At 35.8% G+C, this 25162-nt stretch overlaps 1 protein-coding gene across 2 annotated transcripts in view; it reads right to left on the bottom strand.

Moving 5' to 3' along the window:
- Nucleotides 1-25162, bottom strand: part of FAM208A (family with sequence similarity 208, member A) — a 55556-nt gene that overhangs the window by 7506 nt on the left and 22888 nt on the right. For both annotated transcript variants that reach the window (XM_004676051.2, XM_012720348.1), the window contains exons 7-18: nucleotides 24596-24720; nucleotides 22557-22588; nucleotides 21478-21583; nucleotides 20323-20426; nucleotides 20018-20121; nucleotides 13472-13544; nucleotides 13318-13389; nucleotides 11874-12575; nucleotides 8442-8842; nucleotides 6474-6612; nucleotides 5821-5880; nucleotides 544-1478 (exon numbers count right to left, since the gene is read on the bottom strand). In XM_004676051.2, coding sequence (XP_004676108.1) covers nucleotides 544-1478; nucleotides 5821-5880; nucleotides 6474-6612; nucleotides 8442-8842; nucleotides 11874-12575; nucleotides 13318-13389; nucleotides 13472-13544; nucleotides 20018-20121; nucleotides 20323-20426; nucleotides 21478-21583; nucleotides 22557-22588; nucleotides 24596-24720 — 2853 coding nt within the window. The remainder of the gene's footprint in view (nucleotides 1-543; nucleotides 1479-5820; nucleotides 5881-6473; nucleotides 6613-8441; nucleotides 8843-11873; nucleotides 12576-13317; nucleotides 13390-13471; nucleotides 13545-20017; nucleotides 20122-20322; nucleotides 20427-21477; nucleotides 21584-22556; nucleotides 22589-24595; nucleotides 24721-25162) is intronic.

Here is a 25162-nt window from a genome sequence, read left to right as displayed (position 1 = left end):
CAAACACCCAAGAAATAACATTTCAACTTTCTGAATAGTTTAAAGGTATATACAGTATGCATACTAAGGATCTTTATTTAAAAAAAGATTTACTTAATATAAGAACTGGGGGTTTAGGCCAGAGGTGGTGGTGGGGGTGGAGGACTAAGAGGATTCATAGAGATGGGGGTGGGGGGCAGCAAGAACAGGATCTACTGAAACACACTGAGGGAAACTACAGGTGAAGACAGGAGAGGTCTGCTGCTCCATGTGGCTGGGGATTGAACTCATGCCACAGTAGCTGGTGGTAACTTGATAGCACTGAAACTTTAACCCCTATGCCACCAGGGAGCTGCACAATGATCTTTAAAATGATACTATAAAACAGATTCTAAATTCTAAGATATTCATACTGCAGGTTCTGAACTTTGCTGAATTCACTAGTCTTTTAAATCTGTAATAAATGATAAAAATGTGATCATTTAAATAAAAAACTTCAATGTATAGAGAGCAGACTCAAGAAAATTTTATACAACATTACGATTACCTTTTCATTTTAGTTACCTTTATTTCTTTACAGAGATCACTCTCCTCTTCTTCATGAATATAAAATTTCACAGTATTTTTCTGCACATCCTTCATGATTTTAACCAAACTATTAAATACTTCAGGTTCTAGCTGGCTTATAAAATTTGAAAGAGCTGGCTGGGCAGAAATATTGACGTCACTGGGTGATTTTGTTGTTTCTTTTTCTACTGGATCTTGGGCAATATCACCAGGTACAGTGTGATCAGAAGTCACCATTAGCTCTGTGACATGCTGTGGCTGGATCAATTCTAATTCAGTTAAACCCAAAGTCGAAGAGGAATGTTGTTCATTAGAGCTGGTGTCTTTCAAAGTATCCCTACAAAGTGGCTCAAGGAAGTGTTTATGGTTGAAGTCACTTGAAGAAACTGGCAGGACATTCCTTGCCAAAGGATTCAATGCTATCTTAGTACCAGAATCATCAGGACTGACTGGTGGCAAATTCCCACCCTTAGTTGATTCTTTGATAACAATATTATGTAGTTTCTCATGCAAGCCATCTACAAACTCTTGTACACCAGCTTTGGATGTCTTAGAATATATGAACTCAGAAAGCCGTTTCATCTTCTCTTGTGTTGAAAATACAGGTGTGGAAATCTTACTGACATATGAAACATTCTTTTGCTTCAGAATCTCTTCTATTTTCCTAGAAAAGAGATTATACTCTCCTAACACTGTCCTCTCTGTGGTTTCAATCACTGCTGGCGGCTCTGCTGCTGGCACACACTGCTCCTCCACTGCCACCACTTGACCTGTCAACACGTCATCCTCAGTGGTGCCCTTTAGTGAGTCTGTAAATGGAGAGGATGGAAGCGGGTAATCAGAACTTCTCTGTCTACTTATTACCCGGGGGTCGTTAGGAAAGGCCTCCTGTGGTGGCAGACACACCAGTTGTTCTTCTGGTGATTTCATACCTATATAGGAAGAATGCATCATTATAAAAGCAATTTAAACAAACATAATACCTAAAAACAAAAACTCATCAAGAAAATGTCCAACAATGGTGTGAACCCAATTTTCCTATGTGCCCTTCTTTTATGGCTGGTCACCGGATTTTAGTGGCTGGATTAACAACTTTGTTATTTTTTTCATTTCTTTGAAATGACCACAGAGCACCAATTTGGCATCAATAGAAATTAAGTCAATTTGCTGATTTACCTTTTTGTCACTGACTTTAACAGAATGTTTTAATCAGAATGGTCAGTTTCAACACCTTGATAAACTCATATTCTTTGCTAAGTCATGTCTACTATAATATTCTCTAATTATGAAAACCTGAATGTTAGGCAATTGAAAGAAGCGAAATGTTAGAATGATGCCAACTTGAGATTTGTATTCAGGATCTAGCAGAATTTTAAATTTTCATATGCTCACATATAATGGGATTGCTTAGTGGATTTTTTTCCCTACAAAGGGACTTTATCAAGGGAAAAAAGCTCAATAATACAGGAAAAAAGACATTTCATAGTTGCTTTAACATAAGTTTTGCTAGTACTTTCCACTGTATTTTTTGTTTTATGGTGGCACAAAGGGTTAATACATAACACTATGAAACAATCTACAGCTACTGCAGCACTCCATGATTTCGATCCCTGGCCAGGAAGGTGACCCTCATGGTGCAGACCTCTTTGGATCTTGTCCACTCTTCCCCCTTCAGCAGTGTTAATTTTAACTCATTCAGCCTGTTCTCTTCCCCACTCTGACTGTGGTGAATTCTCTCACTCCCTGCATCTCTGGCCTACACCATAGCTCTTGTATGCATAAACACATCTTTGGAAAAAAAAAAAAAGGAATCATGACAGTTGACGACAGTTATTGCCCTACATCCATCTGAAATGAAAAGGTCATTCAGCTAGATGATGTTAATGCAACTAAGTGTTTAACTCTTGGCAATTAGCTCAATCCATAAGATCTGCTTTATCTTACCTACCCGCGCCCCCATCATAAATCCTAAATTCACACAATTTTTTTTAAAAGGAGTGGTTTACATTTTTAAAAGCTTTTATTTTTTTTTAAACTTTCTGTGAATAAGAACTGGGGTGTGGGCCAGGGTGAGAGAATTCACCTGAGGTAGAATGGGGGAGCAGAACAGGTTGATTTACTGAAACACTGCTGAGGGAAAGAGCTTTTGAGACAGAAGAGGTCTGCTAGCTATACCACATGTGGGTTAGCTCCCTGGCTGAGGTTCTAACTCAGGCCACAGAGGTGATAGCACTGAGTTAACCCCTAGGCTACTAGGGATGTCCTAGATGTAGTTTTTTCAAACTACATATAACAGATATTCTAACTTCCTTTTAAAAATAATACAAAAACACTTATGAAGTAAGAAAAGAAGAATATTACTGACCTTTGCCTAAATTATATTACACAATTTTACTTTTTGTTTTAAAAAAAAGATCAATTTATTCATGCATACAAGAGCTGGGTGTTAGGCCAGAGGTTATGAGAGGATTCACTGGAGATAGAGTGGGGAACAGAACAGAAGCTGCACCATGTATGTTAGCTCCCTGGACAGGGATTGATCATGAGTCAAACACGAGCTTGTATAAAAATAGTGGTTGCCTATAGCTTCATAGTGCTGAGACTGAACCCCCTGCACCACCACCAAGGCCTGTAAATTTACTTTTTATAATGTATTTTTCCTAACTCTAAGACAACAGTTCCTAACAAATTGCTGCTGTAGTATAAGAAATGGTACCTTTAAATCAGAAAACACAAGCACATAGTTTTCAAAACTACAATTTAGGGCCGCCCTATTAGCACAAGAGGCTAAGTCTCAGGTCTCAGCACTATGAAACTATCCTAAGCATGAGTTCAATCCCTGGCCATGGGTCATGGCACAGCACACCTCTCTCATCTGGTCCACTGCTCCTCCGATAGCAGTCAGTATATTTCAGTCACTCTGACTCTGGTGAATGCTCTTAACCCCTGCACCTCTGGCCTGTACCCCAATTTTTGTGAGTATAAATCAATCTTAAAAAACAAACAAACAAAAAAAAACCACACTGATTGAAAGATACAATGAATCCTTAATTCAGGATTGTTCATAGGGGTATAGCAGCATATCTGCTATTCAAAAATAAGTTTTGATTTTTCCCATACTCATACCTTTCTAAGGATTTCAATGACCTCAACAGAAGTTACCTTGTAAATTGTTGTCTACCAACCCCAGTTGTTACCATTCCCTGTCAACTACTGACCAGGTACACCTGTCAGCAGGTTAAGACCATAGCAGATCTGAAGAAGGAGCAAAATATACAATATGCCAAGGTAAGAGTTGAAACTGATAAGCCAGAAAATTCATGCTCCAAAATATAACTCAGGAATACTGAATGTCTTCCTTAAGTCTGCAACATGGGGTTTGTAGTACATACAGTAAATGCTTGGAAATGTACATATGAAGTTTATAACAGGTTGATTACAGGAGGAGACTATCTGGGTTAGGAGTAAAGACAACTTTGTCAAGTTAACCAAATCTCTTTTAAAAGGTGAATGAGCACCACTTAATCTTATATTGCACAAATTTCCCCTATGACTTAAGAATGACAACTTTGTTATTTATGTTATCAACAAGTACTTTAAAATGAACACATTGATGTCCATAATAATGCCTGTTTTCAACTGATCAACATTCAAGCACAGCCATACTTTTGACTTAAATGGAAAGGAATAGCATCATTTAGACATCTATACTTTCGTAACAAGCTACACAGATGGTATCCTAAGTAAGAACTTCAGATGCTGATGGGACATTTTGAAACACAAATACCTACTACTCCCAAGAAATAATTGCTGATTGAGAGCAAAACATGATAAAACATAATGTTGAGTGACAGCCCAAAACATGTATAGGTTTTGTTTATCTTAAATTCAAGGACAGGTAAAACTAATCTTCCATGAAAGAAGTCAGGTTCCTAGGTTATTTACTGGAGGGAGAGAGAATACCAACTGGGAGGATATCTAAGAAAACCTTCCAGGATGTTGGAAATTTTTTACATTTTGATTTCAGTGATCATGTAAGTTGGATACATATGTAAAATTCACAAAGACTAAAGGTTTCCTATGCCAGGTATCTATTGTTCATGTGTGTCTGTGTGTTTTGACCATCTTTTCCTAGGAGACAAATATTTTCTTGAAGAAAACAATTACAACTGAAATTCTCTTATTTTCAAAACAAGGGAACAACTGTACAGATCTATTTGTCATTTAACTTTCCTTCCAAATTAATACAAAAAAAGCTTCAAGATTTGTGAAAAAGACACAACAAAACTGAAACATAAAAGACCCAGTACCAAACTTTTCAGCAACAAAACAATGCCTGTGCATACCAACAGAGATGTTGAATTTACTGGGCCCAAACAAAAGAAATTGTCTTCTCCACTATAACTAACCAATCAGAGTAAGATCTATAAACTTTCTGGAACCTTAAACTTTCTTAATCTTTTATTTAAATTATCTGGAGGCCTGCTGGGGATGGGACTACAGAAATATGGCTCGAAGCCTGTGGTCCATGACCATTTTCCCTGGCTATATGCAGAGTGTCTAAAACCAGAGAGAGCATACAACTTTTCTTAAAATTGAAGGTGCTTATGCTTGAGAGGAAAATGAATCCTATCTATGCAAGAGATGTGCTCATGTGTACAAAAGGAAGAAAAACACAGTAAATCCTGGTAGCAAATCAAAAAAATGCATAATCTGGGGAAATGTGTGGACCATGGAAACAGTGGCAGTTTGAACCAAATTCTGAAGCAACCTTCCTACTAAAGACCATATAACACAATCTGTGCACAAAACGTTGCACCCCTCAATTAAACTTATTTAAAAAGCCAATAAACAGAAGTGGATTTCCTAAAAATTAAATATCTGCTAAAATTAGCTTTATAGTTAAAGAACTGGATCAAAAAATTTAAGATTATGAATAATATACGTAAAAGATAAATGGCCTCACCACCTCACACCTTAATTTAAAAAGAAGTTTGGAAGACTACTTTTCTTAAGATATCTGTAGAAATGAATTATGAAAAATATTCTAGAATTTCAGATACAGAAAATAATCTATATGCATATTCAGTGACTTCTCAACAGTCTTTTGTACAAGGATAAGTAATACAAATCAATCAATGATTTAAATATACTGTCCAAATGCTCTTTAATTAACAGAACTTAAAATGATGCCCTATTGATGAGATCCAGAAATGCAAGTAGCAATTCTGAGGAAGGGCACACTGGAAGGATAAGCAGAGTGAACCTTCTCACCTGTTGTTTGTTTCTCACCATGTTTCCCCAGCTGGTCTTCTGGACTTCTTGCATTCCCTCCTGAGGGAAAGTATCCATTAGATTTGTAGACTCTTCAGATAGTGGTGATACCTATTAGTCCCTTTTCCAATAACCCAAAATGTTAATGAATTCAAGTATATTGTAAAATGACCTCTCAACATTTGCTCAACTATCCTTGTCCCATGGTTCAGTAAGTACTCTTACTGAATATTGATCATTTCAAGCCATTCTCCACAGTGATCTAATTTCGCAAAAATAATCCATATTAGAAAAATGAACATGGCAGCCTCAGGTGGCCACTTGTTTATACGGTTAGCTCTAGTAATTTGAGATGATAGCATTTATTAGTTGGCTGCCCACAGATCATTTTATCTCTGTAACTACCTTGTTTGAAAGTGAATTTCTGCCAACCAACAATTTTCATTTGAAATTTTTAGCCTACAACCTCCAGAAGGAAAGTATGTATACTTTAAATGCCTATTTCAATTATTTGCTGATGCCAAACAAGAACAGCAACACTCACTGAAGAACAGTTACATTGCTCAAGAGAGTAAAGATGTCAGAAGCAACATAAAACCTTTCAGGAAACTGAGTCTTAATTAGTAAACAAAGTAAACCTAACTTGCTCTTACCTGTAATTGGAATCAGTTTCCAGTGTATTTCAGTCTCTTCAACATCTGACTTAGATTGTCGATGGAATCCATGGTCAATGGGATTAATGGGACATAAACTGCAATCTTCAAAATTATTCATGCTAATTAAATTTGGGTCCTAAAAATTAGAAGTTCATGTTCAATGTTTCTTTTCAATTAATTTTAATGCCCAAAATAACTATCTTTCCACAGTAAATTCATAATTTCAATTTAAACCTTAATAGTATGTAAAATTGGAGTGGTAAATTTATAATACTCAAGTCTCAGATTAAAACAATGTTGTCCCTTAAACATAGTTGATGCTGATTTAGAGTAGAAGTTGGTAAACTGTTTAGTAAAGCAGCAAAGACTCTAGGCTTTCCAAGCCAGGTAGTAAGTTCTGCCACTGCAGCACAAAGCAGCCAATAAGCACTACTTAAATACATGGACATTATTGTGTTCCAATAAAACTTTTGTTACAATAGGCCCATTTTCCATAGACGTGATTTAAAACAATTACATCAGGATGTATGAACAGTGCTAACTTCATACCTTCTTTACATACCTCCCCCTAAGTGAGCTTCCTGCCATCATCTCCCCCATAAATATATATTTTAAAATGCCTGGGAATATTCATAAAATTACCTTCTTTAAAGATGGGAGGGGACCTCCTTGTGGCCCAAGGGGTTAAGTCTCAGTACTATCAAGCTATTGGCAGCCACTGCAGCCCAAATTTGATCCCCAGCCAGGGAGTGGACCCCCATGGCCAGGGAGATGACCCTCCCAGCACAGCAGACCTCTTTCATTTGACCTGCTGCTCTCCTCAACAGTGTATTTCAGTACATCCACCTGTTCTGCTTCACACTCTTGTCTCTGGTGAATTCCCTCACCACCCCCCAGTACCTCTGACCTGAGCCCAGCTCTTGTATGCATAAATAAAATAAATCTTTTTTTTTTTAAAGGGGGAGGGGACCCTCCCTGGTGGCGCAGCGGGTTAAAGCACAGCACTGAGAATCTAAAGCCGCTTCTGCATGATTTTGATTCCCGCCTGCCCCGGAGGTGACCACATGTTGTGGCAGACCTCTCCTGGCCCGCCCGCTGCTCCCCTCAGCAGTGTACTTCGTCGATCTGCCTGTTCTACTCCCCACGCTGTCTCTGGTGAAGCCTCTCACCGCCTGAGCCTCTGGCCTGTACCCCAGTTCTATATGCACAAATAAATAATCTTTAAAAAAAAAAAAGGGGGGGGGAGGGAAGGGGAAGTAAATTATAAATATGGGCCTGTCAAGCAAAGCTAACAATCTCATATTTTTCCTCAGAGGAAATCTTAAAAGATTATTCATTTCAACTCCCATTTGCACGAGAATACGAAGTACCTAACCTTGTTTACAGCTCTGGTAGAATGACTTCAATTACCTCATTTGCTTCACTTTTGAGTTCTTGCTGCTATCAGAAAGCCAATGTTTTGAGAATTCTATTTTGTTATGGAATGATACAGAATTCCAGAAATGGCCAATTCTGAACGTATCAGCCTTAACTTTATCATAATACCATAAACAGAAGGAAAATAACCATAGAGCTGGGGTATAAACCAGAGGTGCAGAGGGTAAGAGTTTTTACCAAAGACAGAGTGGGGAACAGAAAAGGAGGTTGACCGAAATCCACTGCTGAGAGGAGCAGCGGGCAAGACAGAGGTCTGCTATGTCATATGTGAGTCAGCTCCCTGGCCAGGGACTGAACTCAGGCATTAGCGGTGGTATCACTGAGACTTAGCCTCTAGGCCACCAGGGAGGTCCTACCTTTATCTCTGAAATAAGAAATCACTTAAAAATACTATATTAGGGCTAGAGTAGACAGAGATGTTTACTGTATTTTATTTCTTCTTAAAAAAGGTAAGAAAAACTCAATGAAGTACACTCATGCCTTTCATACACATTCACAAAAATAAAATAGTCACAGATATATGCTTACGTCTTTCAAATGTAGTTTGTGGTCAGTGCCTACTTCACTGATAGGAACAGGATACTTTAAAGATGAGATATCAGCTTCTAACAGTGGGCTCTGAGTAACCTTAAAATGTGTGTTTTCAATTTTTGCACAAGTAGACTGTTCATATTCTTTTTTGTCCAGAGTGGAGTTCAATTCAAAGTCATGCTTTTGTCTCAATTCTTCATAGGCCTCATCAGAGGTCAATCCTAAGGCTTTGTTGACTGTATCTGTCAGGGATGCATCCGAATGACGTGCATTTGCTAGAGTTTCTGATAGCCAATTAAACAGCTTCTGGATGTCAGCAATGCCAGAATTAGAGGTATCCTGCTGCTGATGTCTCAAGTCAGCTTCATGCCCAAGTGATCCAATATGCTGTGGAGACTCTAAAAAATAAAAGTCATCTCTAGGTTTGGGTGAATATACCTAAAAATTAGTTATCTTAAGTATTTATAGGTCCAGGAACTAAAGCTACTGGCTTAGCTGTTATTAGTTCAGCCTTCTTTCTTTACAATATAGCTAGATCTAAAATTCTGCATAGATCAAAATTCCCCTTAGATAATATTTTCATTATGTGAAACTACTATTAATGGAAAATGAGCTCATATATCTCAAATATCATGTTGGCAGTATGGATTATGTATATTAATAATCATATTAAATTTTACTACTAAAATCTGTATCAACCAGGAGCTTGACAACAGATATCTGCACGTGCTCTTTTGCAAAATGTTAGAAGGAAATACAGAATACACTAAACTGTACTAGGAAAAAAACCACTGGACTTAATTTGGTTTCTGTCTCATTGTTTTAAGGTATTGTCCGAAATTTTTAAAAATCTATTACTTGGAAACTAGATTACTTATATTAACAATGAAGTTAGGATATGAAGTTTTTGGACAAAATCTACACCAAGGTTGTACTATGAACAAAAACCATATTAAAACATGGTTCTAAGCAGGTGTAAATCTGTGTAATCTATACAACCAACATTAAAAAATCTTACAAAGGAAGGAGATATTAAAAAAGTTATTTGCTTTAATGCTGAGGGAAAAGGAATGGATGTCAGGATTTCCAATTTAAGAAGGCATTTTGCAAAAAAAAAAAACAAAAACAAAGAAGAAACAGGTATATACTACTGCAATAATTACAGAGCAGGCAAATCTAATCTATATGACAGAAAGCAGGCAAGTGGCAGGGTGGAGTGAGATTAACTGTAAAGGAGTACAGGACAACTTTTGGAGGTAAGGAAATAAGTCTATATTGGAGTGGTGGTTACACTATCAAATTCAATGTGGTTGCTATACACAGATGTTGAGGCTTGTAACTATATGCCTGAAACTTACACAGTGCTGTAAAATCAGTATTACCTAAAAAAAACCAAAATCAAATTTTGTGATTAAAATCAATATATTGTATATGAATCAATGCCTTTGAAAAGTTGATGTTTGATGTTAACGAGAGGTAAGGGAACAGAAGGTTGCCTCTTAAGAACTGAGTGAGACCACCAAATCAGGATCTGGATATTTAAGTAAGTTTACAACCTGTTAATCTTTATTTTCAAAAGGCAGAAGTGTATAAAATGACTATAAAGAAATACAAGTGAGGAATACCTAGAAATAAAGTCTGATAGTCACTAGTCCTGGCTTAACTTACTATCCCTTCCTTCCTTGCTCTATAACAAAGGAGAAACTTTGTTATAATTAGTAAGGCTTTCCCTTATTTAATACTTAATACTTTCCCTTAATTTAATACTGATAAAGCCAGATTTTCACCCATAACTTTTAGCATATATGAAGTTAGTCAATTATTACCTAAAACAGTACCAACAATTAACTATCTTGACTATTATGTGTTCAATACTAGGTTAAAGCACAGTTTAAGAACAATTATTTTGGAGTCTGTCACTTGACTTAATTAAAATTCTTTGAGACAGTAAGTAAAACATACTTATCTGTAAATATAGTAGGTACATTTACTACTCAAGAACCAGAAAAGTAGTATGTGTAAAGCACCTAACACATGCACAATAAGTACTTAACTCTCAAGACACAAGTAAACAGTGTAAGATAGTATATAGCCAGTATCAGCAGATAACAATGTAGAGCATAAACTAGCACAGGCTAAAGTAAATGAAAACTATCAAGAAGCAAAACAGCCAGAAAGCTAATGAGAGAGATCTGGGGTACAAAGGTAGGAGACCTGAGGGACGTGACAGACATTTTAGGCAAAGAGAAAGAGAAGTAAGGGACTGATGATGACAGAGTTTGGACAAAGAAGGGAGCCCTAACCAAGAAGCATGCTAAAGAAGAGGAAACACTGCTAGCCAGGATGCATGTGGTCAGTGTGTAACCAAGTCTTGAAAGAATACAGATGAGACTGGTAGCAAAATAGCAAAGCAATCCTGAGAACATGATACTAAAATGAGTGGCAAAGCCAGAAAGGCCACTCAGGAGAAAATGTGGGAAAAGATTAAAATATTGGGAAGGAAAAAAAAGAATATATATCAAGTGAAAGGAAAAAAAAAAATTAGAAATTTGAAAGTTACTCAAGAAACAATATAGTCAAAACAGAGTTTTCAGCAATGATGGAAAAGTTTCCTGTCTGTACTTTTCAGTGCAATAAGATGAAATATAACTGGTGTGACGCAAGGAGCAGATTTCTTATTTCATGTAAGCCGAAATACCACTTAGCTATAATACTGATAGTGCAGGAAGAAATGAGAGCAAATAAGTAAAGAAAGAAAGTTAAAGAACTATACAATGATCTGGCTAACCTAGTCAAATCTGACTCACTGAATTGAAAACATACAAGTATTCCTCTTTACTATGAAAGAGGAATAGAAGATCTTGATAAACAAGGAGCACAAAATAAAAGACTGTAACACATCTAAAATTCCTGAATGCAATGAAACACATTTTCAGCTTAAAGCATAGTGTAAAATCTTTAAAATCTTGATAAAAAATATTTAAATTACTTGCAATACTGAAACAGACTCAAGACAATCGTCTCCCATTTATGTCAACTAAAACAAAACAAAGAAAAAGCTAAATATATTATGAACTCCTAGGGTGGGAAAAAAAGTTTTCACTGAGCAAAATACTAAAAGAATTCAACATTCTGTGTCATACTTTTACAATGATAAATATAAAATATAAAATATAAAAGCAGAGCTACTAATTCAGAAATCTGATGTATGGGAGTGGGTAATTATTTTCTGTAATAGATCAGGAAGTTAATTATTGTATCTTACAGTCATATTTGTATTCCAATAGAACTTTCTTTACAAAGCAGGGCAGGCAGAAGTGGCTCTTAGGCTGCAATTTGCAGCATGAGGGAATAAGGACAGAACTTACTACTTTACTAAGTTTTGGGCTATTATTTTAACACTATGTGAGGAGCAATCTGATATTTTACCTTCATAGAGATGACAATTTTCAGAAAAAGTACTGGTTCTTGCAAGTTTTCTCATATTTTCAGGTAGATCCTCAAGCTTCCTCTTCAAGACAGTTTTGCTTCTCGTATCTTCTGTGTCTGAGTCCCCACCCACGTTTTTTTTCCTACACTGAATTAAATTAATCAATTCTTTGACTCTATCCTGATCATAATCTGAAGAGTGAGATGACTTCTGTTTTCCAGGTATAACAGTTTTAACCCTTGAGTTATTTCGTTTTCCAAATTTTATTTTTGTGCCATTCATTTCTTCTTCTTGGCTTTCATAATCTGAAAGTGGACTGAACTGCTGAAGTTTTCTATTTTCTTCAAATAGTTCTTTTAATTTACAAATAGGTAACTGATACATTTCAGGCCGAAATATATAGGTATGCAAACAATTATCAATATGGGATTTATTTTTTGGAGCTGAGTATAAGAATTTTCTGTCATCTAATCTTGAGTCATATGGAAACATGAAAAACTCTCGTTTACCTGAACCAAAACCTCGCTTAAAAAATTCACTTACATACTTCTCAACAACAGAATGAAAATTTATAGTATTTATATTTTTAAATTCCTTTCGACACTGAATCAAAGAAAATTGTAAAAATTGAGTTATTTTTAATATGTCTGGCATGTGCTCATGTCTTTCCTGTGGTGCTGCATTGGTTGAACCTATTTGTGCTATAAACAAACAAAAAAAGCAAACCATGTTAGCAATCAAGAAACTAATTACAGATCTACATATTGTTAAGAATATAACATTCATACAGTGTGAACCAAATTAATATGTACCCTAATATATGTATAGTATAGAAATATATGAATAAGCAAGCTTCTAAGTCCAGGAGCCTAAAACAGACTAATAAGAAACTAAAACAAATGTAACTGTATATATTTTTCAAGGGAAAAGGATCCCAGATCTTTATTTCTTATTGCCACTATGCAATTCAAAGGGTGGCAAGCATGCTGTAAGGAGAAATAAGGAGGTAGGGCAAGATCTGAGGCTAACAGCAAGACAGTTCTGCAGATGACAACAATATTATTCCTTCCTATTCTAACAACTTTTAACTTCATGTAAGCAGATATACAGGTACCTAACAGCCACAATTGAGAACCTCATTCTTAAGCTAACAATGAAACCAATTCTGTGGGTTGTAAAAGTGAACTAAAACATAATCATAATAAAGATCTGGAAAATAAGCCTTAAGTATCATACCAGTTACTATCAATAACTTCATAAAGGTACAACATAAATACATTTTCATAGATTAAAAATTATTGAGTTTTATATTACTATCTCCTAGTACTCTCAGTATTTCTCAAAGTATGATGTAAGAAAAGATAAAATGCTTAGTGCGCCATCCGAAAAATTTCAATAAAATGTAGATTTCCATAAGTGGATTTAGATATCCAAAGAACTTACAAGTAACTATGCCTCTAGATTCTTGAAACAGAAACAAAGCATGTAGGACTCGAGGCCTGGCAATTTGATGGTCTAAAAAAACAGAAGCCAAGCTCATTAGCAATGTGTTTTAAACTAAAAAGAAAATAATTATAAAAATTAAGGTATCACCTACCATATGGAGAAACCATTTGACAAGGAGAAAGAAGAAAAAGGTATCCTCGGTCTCCCAAAGGTTTAACAAGAACCTGCATTTTTGGAAGAGGGAAGAAGTTGAATCTGCTTTATTATTTCTCACCATATCATTTCTCACACAAGATTTAAAAAATGAATTTTTATGAAAAATATTCTTAATGAATTAATTTAAAACTCTATCAACTCTACTAAATGAACAGGGTCCCAATCAAACCAATCCCTTAGTTTTCATGAGAAAAATAATGAAAGATTCTTCCCTAACTGTGAAACCAACTTGATGATTTTTCCATGATGCTAAAATAAAAGGACCAAACTAAAGACTTAAGAAAATTTCCTCAGCAATTCAAAAGAAATGTTATTAATTGCCAAGGCAGATGGCTGGATACTGGATATATAAAGTCAATATGACACAAACACTGCTTTGAACAACTTTGAACAAGAGTTCAGGTTAATCAGACAAATGAAATGTGCTGCTATAATCTAATTCTAAACATACTTTGTGACCTCTTTCATTAAGTAAAGCAATTTGGCTTGCCAGAGAAAACTTCAGAGACAAACAACACGAGATCCCTGATCAGGAGTCTGTAAGTGGGTTGGGTGAAAAACAAAAGAAGTATCACTTATTACATAAGACAGAAAGGTTCTCAAGTAGATGTGCAAAGCAACAGGGAATAATACATTTGTTTATTGTTGGAAAAAATAATGAGAGAGTATATTAGAGATGGATTTTATAAGATGAATGCAGGTGTTCTCATTAGCAAACCAGAGTTATAATATGATGGGCAGTTTGCAGACATCAGAAACTTATACTAGCACTGTGATGACAACAGATAATGACTGACAATATTTCAAAAATGTTGATATAAATCTACAAATAAGAAAGAATAGATACCAAGCTGGATATAAAGAAATCTAGACCTAAATATATTTAATGTTAACTGCAAAAAACCAAAAACAAAGATTTAAAAAAGCAACCAGAAAAACATAAGATCACCTACAAAGGAATAATAATTAGATTAAAAGCAGACCTCTCAGACAAAATTGGAAGACTGGTATAATCAAAGGGGAAGAGAAAATAGCTGCCAACCCAGACTTGGGCACCCAGAATCCAATAATTAAAGAACAAACGTTTTTCTCAGTTATAGAGGGAAGACATGTAATGACCACAAAGTGGGTTTTAAATCAAGCCTCAATAAATTTCAAATAATCACCACTTGTTATGATGGTGATTTTTATTACAATGGAATTTCATTAGAAAAAAGGAACAAAAGTATCCTCATACAGTTAGAAATTAAAAACTGGGAACCTCCGTAGTGGTGCAGTTGTTAAAGTTAGCACTATGAAGCTACTGCAGTCACTACAGCAGTTGTTCAATCCCCAGCCCAAAAGGTGACACACAGGGTACAGTAGATCTCCCCTGTCTCACCTGCTATTCCCCTCAGCAGTGTATTTCAATCTGCTTGCGCTACTCCCACTTTGTCTCTGGTGAATCCTCTCTGGCCTATACCCTAGTTTTTATATGCATAAATAAATATTTTTTAAAAATAAAAACTATCTTGTGTCAAAGTGGGAATCATAATGAAATCTATAAAATACTTAGAACTGACTGACAGTGAAAATAATGTATAGTAAAACATGGCGTGCAACTAAAGCAGTACTTGGCAGTCAAGCCATTTTGCATATATGTACTACCTAACACCCAAAGATAGCTTTTATCAAGCATATATCCACAATTTGCAAAATGAGGAAACACGTTACCTAGCTTAATTCGGAAAGGCTAGATTAAAAACTAGACAACAGGGCTCTCCTGGTAGCACAAAGGGTTAAGTCTCAGCTCTACCAAGCTACCAGCAGCCACTGCATAAAGAGTTCAACCCTCAGACAGGGAAGTGACCCACATGGTACAGCAGACTTCTCACTTCTCCTGCCTTGCCTACTGCTTCCCTCAGCAGTATATTTCAATAAATCTGTTCCGCTCCCCACTCTGTCTCTGGCGAATTCTTTCATTCCACCTCACTGCCCTATGCCAACCCCTCCCAGCAGCTCTAGCCTCTATCATAGCTCTTGTATGCATAAATAAATCTTTTTTTAAAAAAGATTTATTTAAGCATACAGAACTCGGGTACAGGCCAGAGATGCAGAGCAGTGAGAGGACTCACTAGAGACAGAGTAATGAGCAGAACAGGCGGACTGACGAAGTATAGTGCTGAGGGGAGCAGTGGGCAGGTCAGGAGAGGTCTGCCGTACCATGTGGGTCACCTCCAGGTTGGAGACCGAACACATGCTGAAGTGGCTTTAGCTTCTTCGTGCTGTGCTTTAACCCACTGCACCACCTGAGAGGGCCCAACAAATCCTTTTTTAAAAAAAAGACAGTAATAGTACAGTTAAGAACAATGGCTGCTCAATCTCATCTCTGAACAGATACTAAATCCCTTAACAAAACATTCACCAATAAACCCAGTATTTATTTTTAAAAAGGGAAAGGGTAAAGAAGCAATGCAGGAATAATTTAATATTAGGAAAAATGTAATATAATTCACCGTATAAATTTAAATGCTATGTATGTTTAACTTCCTGGGTTAACCTGTGGGTGTCCAGATAGTTTGTCAAACTTTATTCTGGTTGCTTCATAGAGTGTTCAAGTGTACTTAGTATTTAAATGGATATACAGGGTAAGGCAGATTGCCCTTCCAAATATAGATGAAGGTCTGAACAGAAGATTAATAACCCTTTCTGGGGTAAGGGTGAATTCCTTCTCCTTATCTACGAGGTGAAACACTGGTATTCCCCTTGCTGCATCTGGAAGCATACTGTCAGGTTGGCTCTATTTGCCAACCTTTAAACTGAGGAACCATTAATTCGCCTACTTCTCAGACCCTCAGGCTCAGACTGCAACTTCAAACTATCAGCTCTTCTGGGTTTCTAGGTTTAAAACGAAAATTCTGAAACTGAGATTTCCATAACTGCATGAGTCAATTCTTTACAGTAAATTATATCATATAAATACACATATAGGGTTCTCTGGAGAACCTCAACATATAACAAATTTTGATAAATGATGAAAAATTAAAAATTTAATAAAGTTTAAGACCCATTCATGGCTAAAAATATGTAAACCTGATGAAGCTATCTTCTACAAACTTCTTACAACTCATGGTCATTATTACATGTTTACAAAATCAAAGTAACTAAAATGCCCATAATCAGTTATTACTCAGTATTGTACTAGAGATCCTAGTACAATACTGACACATAAAATACATAAAAACTAGAGAAAATTATACAGATAATGAAATCTCTACCACAATCCCAAAGAATGGACAAAATGACCAAATTAAATTTCATGTTGACCTGACACAACTTTGATATATAAAATGTTAATTATATTTCTATACATAACAGAAAATATACTAAAAGTAATTGTTTATACCAGTATTAAAAGATGTGAGCCTGGTAATAAAACTAGCAAAAATGAAAAACAAAAGAATATCCTAAAGAAGTAAACAGGCAGCTCTCCTGACAGCCTAATAAACCTATCCTTTTAAAATGTTAAACACACACACACACAGAGAGATGTCATTTCTCTGAAATTTTGATCTATAAATTTAATTCCAATTAAAAAAAGTCCCAATTTGGAGCAGAGGATAGGGGTCTGTAGGGGTCCTAGCAAGCTGACTTTTAATTTTTTTGAAAATAAGATAGATCTCAAATAGCAAAATATGCCTAACAAAAGGATGAAGGAAGTGGAGCAGCTTGTCAACACCTTTTCATGGAGAAGATATTGAGGTATAATCAAAGTCCTATGAGAAAGTATTTGTCAAGCCAAAATTGAGCATCCAGGATCCAATAATTAAAGAACATTTTCTCAAATATAGAGGGACATGTAAATCTTTAAAAAAAAATTAGATTTGTAGCAAAATAGCAATAGTTAATTGCTATGCTCCAAAATAGAAGAAGGTTACAGCACTAAGTAGGTTCCTAAGTTTAAGTCCCTTAGGTTGCTAGGAAAATGGGAATTTATTTCCTTATATTTTAAGGAACATGGAGATACTTAAGTCTAAGAGTGGCTTGGCTTCAGGGCTTCAGAATGGCTTTAAAGAAATTTTATTTACCAAAGGATTTAAGTTAATATTTAGTACAATTTTAAGGAAGTCTTTTTAGGAGGGGAGACAGATAGCAAAGGGAAGTCATCTTTTCTCATTTCTTGAATAGGGAGTGTCCAACTATGTGCACGGGAAAAGTGAGCTGTTTATCCTTATAAAAGAATTAGTGTGTAAGGGGGAGCTAATACAGTTGTTTTGTACTGTGAAGTACTCATTAGTATTCTTATTCAGAACACCTGTGCATTCAGGATTACATTAAGAACCAACAATCATCAACACACTTCCTATTATCAGGAGAACTATGATGAAAACAGTTTTAGTTTGGGTAATTCCTACTGATTTTTGCAGGAAAGGGGATTACCTAAACAAAATACCAAAGTTCATTAGATTCAGTCTATCTTTGTAAAATGCCTGTGCCCTTTAACATCTAGGATCTTATTTTACCTCTTAATTCTTCATTATTTTAGTATTTGTTCAGTTAAGAACAAAATGCCATTATTCTTCCTACCATGATTGTCACTATTAGGAAATGAGTAGACAGTAATTTCCTCAAAAAGGCCTCACTGTCAAGACTCAAAACTTAGTCTCTGGACACAGAACCAGATTTGGGTAACTCTATGTCCTTCTGTATACAAACTACTAAATTTTACTTTCTGTACTTAGAAATTGAATAATTTTGAGTATAAGGAATACTAGTCTTACAGAAAAGCTTTCAGGGCCTCCCTGGTGGTGCAACAGGTTAGGACAATGCACTTCGAGCTGGCTGCAGCGACTTCAGGACAAGTTCATCCCTGGCCCCAGAGGTGATCCACATGGCGCCATCAGACCTCTCCTATCTTGCCTGCTGCTCCCCTCAACAGTATGTTTGGTCTATCTGCCTACTCTGCTCCCCACTCTGTCTTTGATGAATCCTCTCACTGCCCTTGTACTCTGGCCTGTACCCCAAATAAATAAAAATCTTTAAAAAAAAAAAAAAGATTTATTTATTTATGCATATAGAACTGGGGTACAGGCCAGAGGCTCAGGGGCGGTGAGAGGCTTCACCAGAGACAGAGTGGGCAACAGAACAGGCAGATGGTCAAAGTACACTGCTGAGGGGAGCAGCGGGCGGGCCTGGAGAGGTCTGCCACACCATGTGGTCACCTCCGGGGCTGGCGGGAATTGAACTCATGCGGAAGCGGCTTTAGATTCTCAGTGCTGTGCTTTAACCCGCTGAGCCACCAGGGAGGGCCAATAAATAAATAAATCTTTAAAAAAGGCTTTCAGAGGAAAACAAGAATTATAAATACAAGTGTTTAAAATATTTAAAAATGTCCCCATGAACTAAGGTATGAAACTATTCTATCAGTTTGATTATATTCTATTTGATTACCTAGAAACTGATTAAAAAGATATCAACTACTAAAAACCTTGTATTGAACAGTGTACCTATGGAAAAAACTCTGCTCTCAACTAGAACATCTCAGCCACATTTAAACATGAATTCATCTGTCTCATGTTAACTAAAACCTTGGAATGGCCATTCTCCTTCTCTGTAACCTCCTCCTCCTCCAACTAAATTATACATATTAACATCATGTATTCATTTTCCATTCACTCCTGAATCCATCACACAACTTGACATAAAACCTAACCTTTCTACCCAATCTTGATATAGTCAAATCTAATAAAATGAATACTACTTAGTAAAAATCTTATAAAAAATTATCTATTATCATTGCTAATTTCTCATCTAATCCACCACCCTCCTCAAAAACAATAGTTTCTTACCACATCTACAGTCTTCAATTCATCCTTTACAGAATAGCCAACATAAACTTTCAAAACAGATCTGATCATGCTGCAGACACATTCAGAATCTCATACCACTCCCTTTAAAGCCCACTGCTCCTAGCATCAAGATCAAACTTCCAACAATTCAATCACTACTTGAATTACAATGCAGAACATTGCCCCCTACATACTTTCCAGCCTCAGTTCTCTCACTTCCTTTATTTATCTCTTCAACCTTACCAAATGCCTTACCAATATCAGTTTGAATATTCAAATATGCCACTGTGTCTACTGCAATATTATCTCAGTAACACCATCTATCACTGATCCAGAAGAATATTGAGTCTCTGTCTCAATCTTTACGGAACTACACAAACAAAAGATAGTCAAGAAGTATTTTGTTGAATATCAGCCTCAGGCACAATTATTAACCACGATAAAGACACTGTATAGGTACAACTGGCCTGCATAGATTTCTAGTGTCATTACTAAAAAATGAAGAGTAGCAGGAGTCAAAGTAAAACTAAATGGTAATAACAAAAACAGACTATGTGGTAGTTTCAGAAGCAAAAATGAAACAACTTAAAATATCACTTTAATATGTACATTTCTAAAGAAAGATGAGGAACATTTTAAAATCTTTCACTCACAAGTTTTTCTTTCTCTAGTTTTTGCAGTAAATTCTCCATGTTACTTCCAATTCTTGCCTTCTCTACAACTTCATAGAGGCTGCAATACATTCCATTCTTCAAAACTGACCAAAAAAAGGAAAGATAGTAAATATTCAAATTAGGCTTAATTCTTATTTTAGTACCATTAAGATAATTAATATTTTAAAATATCATCATGACTCAAGAGTACATGGAAAATACATGATGTTACTATGTACAATTTAGTTGGAGGAGGAGGAGGTTACAGACTTAAATTAAAATAATTATTTAGTAAATTACTTTACCTTCATTTGGACCTAAGTATGTTTCCTTATAAAACAGTGCTGGAGGGATTTTCTGTTTCAGATGATCAATACTCATAACTGTTTCAACATCTAATTTCTCAGGTCTGAAAGAAATGAGAAAGTCTCCTTTCTTTACCTATAGCTTTAACTCTAGCAGTATTTTCATACAACCCCTTCCCCTCTCCCCCCACATCTTGACAGAAATAGAAGGGCACAGTTATTATTTTCACTTTATTCTAAAGATGACTTAATATGGGAAGTCCAGCTATTTATGCAAGTACACAGCCTGGCAATACTACCAATCTGCAACTTTTACACCGAAAACATCCTCTATGCTGGTTTTACTAACTAGAAAGGATAAAAGGTTATTTGATTAAAGACAGTTCAAGTATGAACTATTAAAATAATCTTTAAACATTTATAAAGGTCCATAATGTTTACTATAGTTGTGGAAAAAGATCATTTTAGATGCTTCTTTCCCAATATATGTTGCACAGGACTGAAAAAGCCTACAAACTAAACTTTCTACTTCAAAGCTCTTTTCAACAAAGAACTGATGCTCTTTTAAGTCTATTGTTTCCCAGTTGCTAAATAAAAATATATATGATTGGGATTAAAACTTTGAAATATCTTTTCTTATATTTAAAATCACCGAGAAAGTTTTATACCACAAATGTGTGTGACTATTTAGCTCAAACTCAAATCAAGAACAAAAAGCAGGAGGGATATTTTGGCAATTAAATTACAAAGTTATCAAAACAAGTTTAAAAAAATAAAGCAATAGTTAAGATCTTGTATGCCAAAGTAAAATTTTAAAAAAGCAAGAGAGGCCCACCCTGGTGGCACAGTGGGTTAAAGCACAACACTGAAAGGCTGAAGCCACTGCAGCATGAGTTCAAACCCCACTTGCCCCAGAGGTGACCACATGGCGCGGCAGACCTCTCTGACCCACCCGCTGCTCTCCTCAGCAGTGTACTTCGTTGATCTGCCTGTTCTGCTCCCCACTCTATCTCTGGTGAGTCCTCTCGCCAACCCTGCACCTCTGACTTGTACCCAGTGCTATAAGCACAATAAATAAATCTTAAAAACAAAAAAGCAAAAGAAACAATAATTACAACAACATATTTCTATTTGTTTGTAATACAGCATACTTACAGTTTGATAGGCAAAAAAGCTCGAGTTGCTGACCTCAGAGAGATATAACACAAAAGTTTTCCTTTATTTAAAAGCTGTCCTTTCCACAGGGTGTAGTTAAATTTATCTATACATAAAGAATAACATAATTCAGCCTCTTGGAAGCCCTGAAGCAAACATGTATTTACTAGAAATAAGGGGGAAAATATCTAGAATCGAGGTTTAACTAGAAAAAAACAAAAACAAAACTTGGTATTTCTATTTATAGGAAGAATTTTTGTCTTAGACCTCTTTTCCCTTAGACACTATTCCAGTTGCAAAGATTAAAAATTTACTTGCCTAGGGACCTACCTGATGGTGCATGGGTTAAAGTCTCAGTGCCATTAAGCTATTGCTTGCCACTGTGGCAAGAGCTCAATCCCCTGCCAAGGAGCTGACCCACAGCCTGTCTCACCTGCTGCTTCCCTCAGCAGTATCTTTCAATAGATTCAGTAGTGCTCCCCACTCTATCTCTGGTGAATCCTCTCACCATCCCCCAACCTCCATACCTCTGGCCTACACCCCAGTTTGTCTATGCAAAAATAAATAAATACATCTTTAAAAAATTTACTTCTCTAAATGCCCTCATACCAGAAAGTTGTGAAGCAAAGAAAATACATTTACCATCTTTTTACTTTGCTCAAAGGAGACAATATTGAACTGTGTTGTAGGAAATCCCCAAGTCTCCTATTTTCTACTCTCTTAGCATGATGAAGAAACCAGGAAAGTACATTAGTACTACTTTTTACCTTGTCTGTATCTTTAAATTGTAGAACCTTTAATGGATTTCATACTTTTTTTTTAAAGAATTGAGTTGTGAAACTTTTTTTAAACCTTTATCCAGGTACTAATACATTAGGACTATAAACAGCCGCTTTCTAAAGGAAATGTTATGCTTTGACAACTAAATGATGACGTGCGTAACATTGTGTCGCCCTCTTTTTCATACTTTGTATAGTCTCATAAAAGAACCCAAAGCACTTATATGTATACACACACACACACACACACACACACACACAGTTTTCTGTGTAATACTGAAGGAATAGAAAAAAACTTACCTGTGTTTCTATCTGCATTAAAGCTATTAGATCTACAAATGAAATTTTCAAAAGAAAAGACAAGTATTACTGATTAGAAGCAATAAAAAGAAAAACATTACTGACTAAAAACCTGGATCTAGTGCTATTTTTGATAGCATTCTGTACAAGAGAATTAAATTTTTCTTCCATGTAGAGAAAACAAATGTATTATTATTTATTTATTAAATATTAATAAAGCAAGTCTACCTGACAGTACAATATTACTCGACTCAAATTAATATCATTAACCAAATTTAAGGGATCAGTTTTTCCAAGAAATAGCCCATCAGATGAGAATATATACAGATATTGCCTATTACAGCCTGTCAATTACTTTGTTTTGATGCTAAGATTTGAAGAAACACCCTCAATCTCTATTTCAATATAGTCATTCATTACTTAAATATTTACTAAACTCCTATTACATGTTAAACAGTTATAGCTAAGAGGATTACAAAGATGAACAAAGTACCTGCCACTATTGCTCATAAGCTACAAGAGAGGTTAACAATCAAAAAGAAAATATATCATTTATATCAGGAAATGCCTGTTTTTAAGTTTTATGCAAAAAAAAAGAGGCTTTAAGGATAGAGGGATTTTAAAAAAATAATGGAAGACCTTATTGATAAGGTAATCTTTAAGGAGACACTGGATGGAAATGCAGCTGTAAACTAAAGAGCTAGTTGAGGAAAGAACTGAAATATAAGCAGGGGTATGCACAGTGACAATCAAGACATAGCAAAGGTGTTCATCATTCAGTGACAAAATCAGGAGGCAAATAAAATTAACAGTGTCATTATTCCTTGGGGGGGGCGAGTTGGAGGGGGGGTTCTCACCTTACAATTAAGAAATGAATGTCTTTTAAAGAACACCAGTTAAGGGCACTTTAATAAATGTACCACTGGGATCATACATATAGCGTCACATCAAAAAGAAAAATATGGCCCTCCCTGGTGGCTCAGCGGGTTAAAGCATAGCACTGCAAGCAAGCCGCAGCCACTTCAGAGCAAGTTTAATCCCAGGCCACAGAGGTGATCCACATGGTGCAGCAGACCTCTCCTGTCTGACCCAGTGTTCCCTTCAGCAGTGTACTTCGTCCATCTGCCTGTTCTACTCCCCACTGTCTCTGGTGAATCCTCCCACCACCCCTGTACCTCTGTTCTGCACCAGAGTTCTGTGTGAATGAATAAATAAGTCTTTTTTTAAAAAAGAATAATACAATGAGTACTATGTGATCAGTATTTTGTGGCTGTGAGTGGTTTCCAGAGCTATTCACTGACATGAAAAAAGTGCTGAATCTCACTGAAACAACTTGAAAGAAGTGAAGATGATCTGATCGGGAAACTGAAAAAGAGTTGAAACTCAAAAATATATGTTTCATTTGACTTTCTTAAACATCTGTATTTCTAAGTTAGTATTACACTTTAAGATATGGGCACTCAAAAATAAATAGCCACTTGACAACTTCATCTACATCACTATAAATTTACTTATTCAAATTTGCCAAACTATTTTCTGGAATTACCACTTGGAAGAGGAAAAAAGAGACACTACTTTGCATTTGATCATGTTGTATTTTCAGGCTTATAAGAAATCACCAATTGTACTCAACTCTGACTGAAAATCAGAAACAGCATTTTTTAAAACCAGCAATGCCTTAATCAATATTTCATTTAGGTTTAGGTAGGCCTGGGAGATCTTTCATAGAAGTTCCTCATTTTCAGAAGAGCTAATAATAACCAAATTTTGCTTTTAAAAGTTACTTTTACTCAGCTATACAACAAATCCACAATATAAAGGGGAATAAAGCTTCCTAATGAAGTTTAAAAACACCTTAGTTTGTATCCCCACAAACTTTGTCTTTCACAATGACATTTGAAAAGTCATCAAGAACATGCATGTACCTAATTATAAGGGAAGAAAAGAGAGAAAACAAAGTATTCCATCTAACTCAGCACTGCAGGGTTATTAATATAAATAATTACCATTCTAGATGTCTAAAATTCAGTAAGTCTTACCGTGATGAAGATGCAAACTTGGGACTTTGTACATCATCTTTGTAAGTAAAAGACACAACTGCATATGGACACACATGTCTTGGTCTTCGCCTTAGCTCATCAAAGCCATACTCATAAAAATAATACTAAAAGTAAGAAAACATGAAATTAACCTTCTTAAAAAGGCAGTAAGTACTGAATGGAACCTTACAGTTACCTGCCTGATTTCTGAGAACTACAATAACATTTAAGTGCCTAGAACAAAAGTACTTTTAAGCATTGCTTGTCAATCAAAAGTAATTTAGACCTCATATTTTGTCATACAAAATACTCTGTGTTGTGTATAAAATCAGAATAGGTATTCCAAAACTTTATTTTTGATGAGCCAATCAGTGGGAATATTCGACAAATTTCCTCGTAAAAATAGTACAAATGGAGGACTTCCGGAAGATGGCGGCAGAGTAAAGACGCCGAGATCACCGCATCCAAGCCTGCATAGGAACTGAGGACTGAAAACGGACTATAGACTCACTTACTACAAGTTTTAACCCAAACGAAAACACCCTGGACTCACTAGAAGGTAGATAA

The sequence above is a fragment of the Condylura cristata genome, unplaced genomic scaffold, assembly GCF_000260355.1.
Source record: "Condylura cristata isolate star-nosed mole 26May11 unplaced genomic scaffold, ConCri1.0 scaffold00004, whole genome shotgun sequence".
Classification (NCBI taxonomy): domain Eukaryota; kingdom Metazoa; phylum Chordata; class Mammalia; order Eulipotyphla; family Talpidae; genus Condylura; species Condylura cristata.
This window is presented reverse-complemented; position numbering and strand designations above follow the sequence as displayed.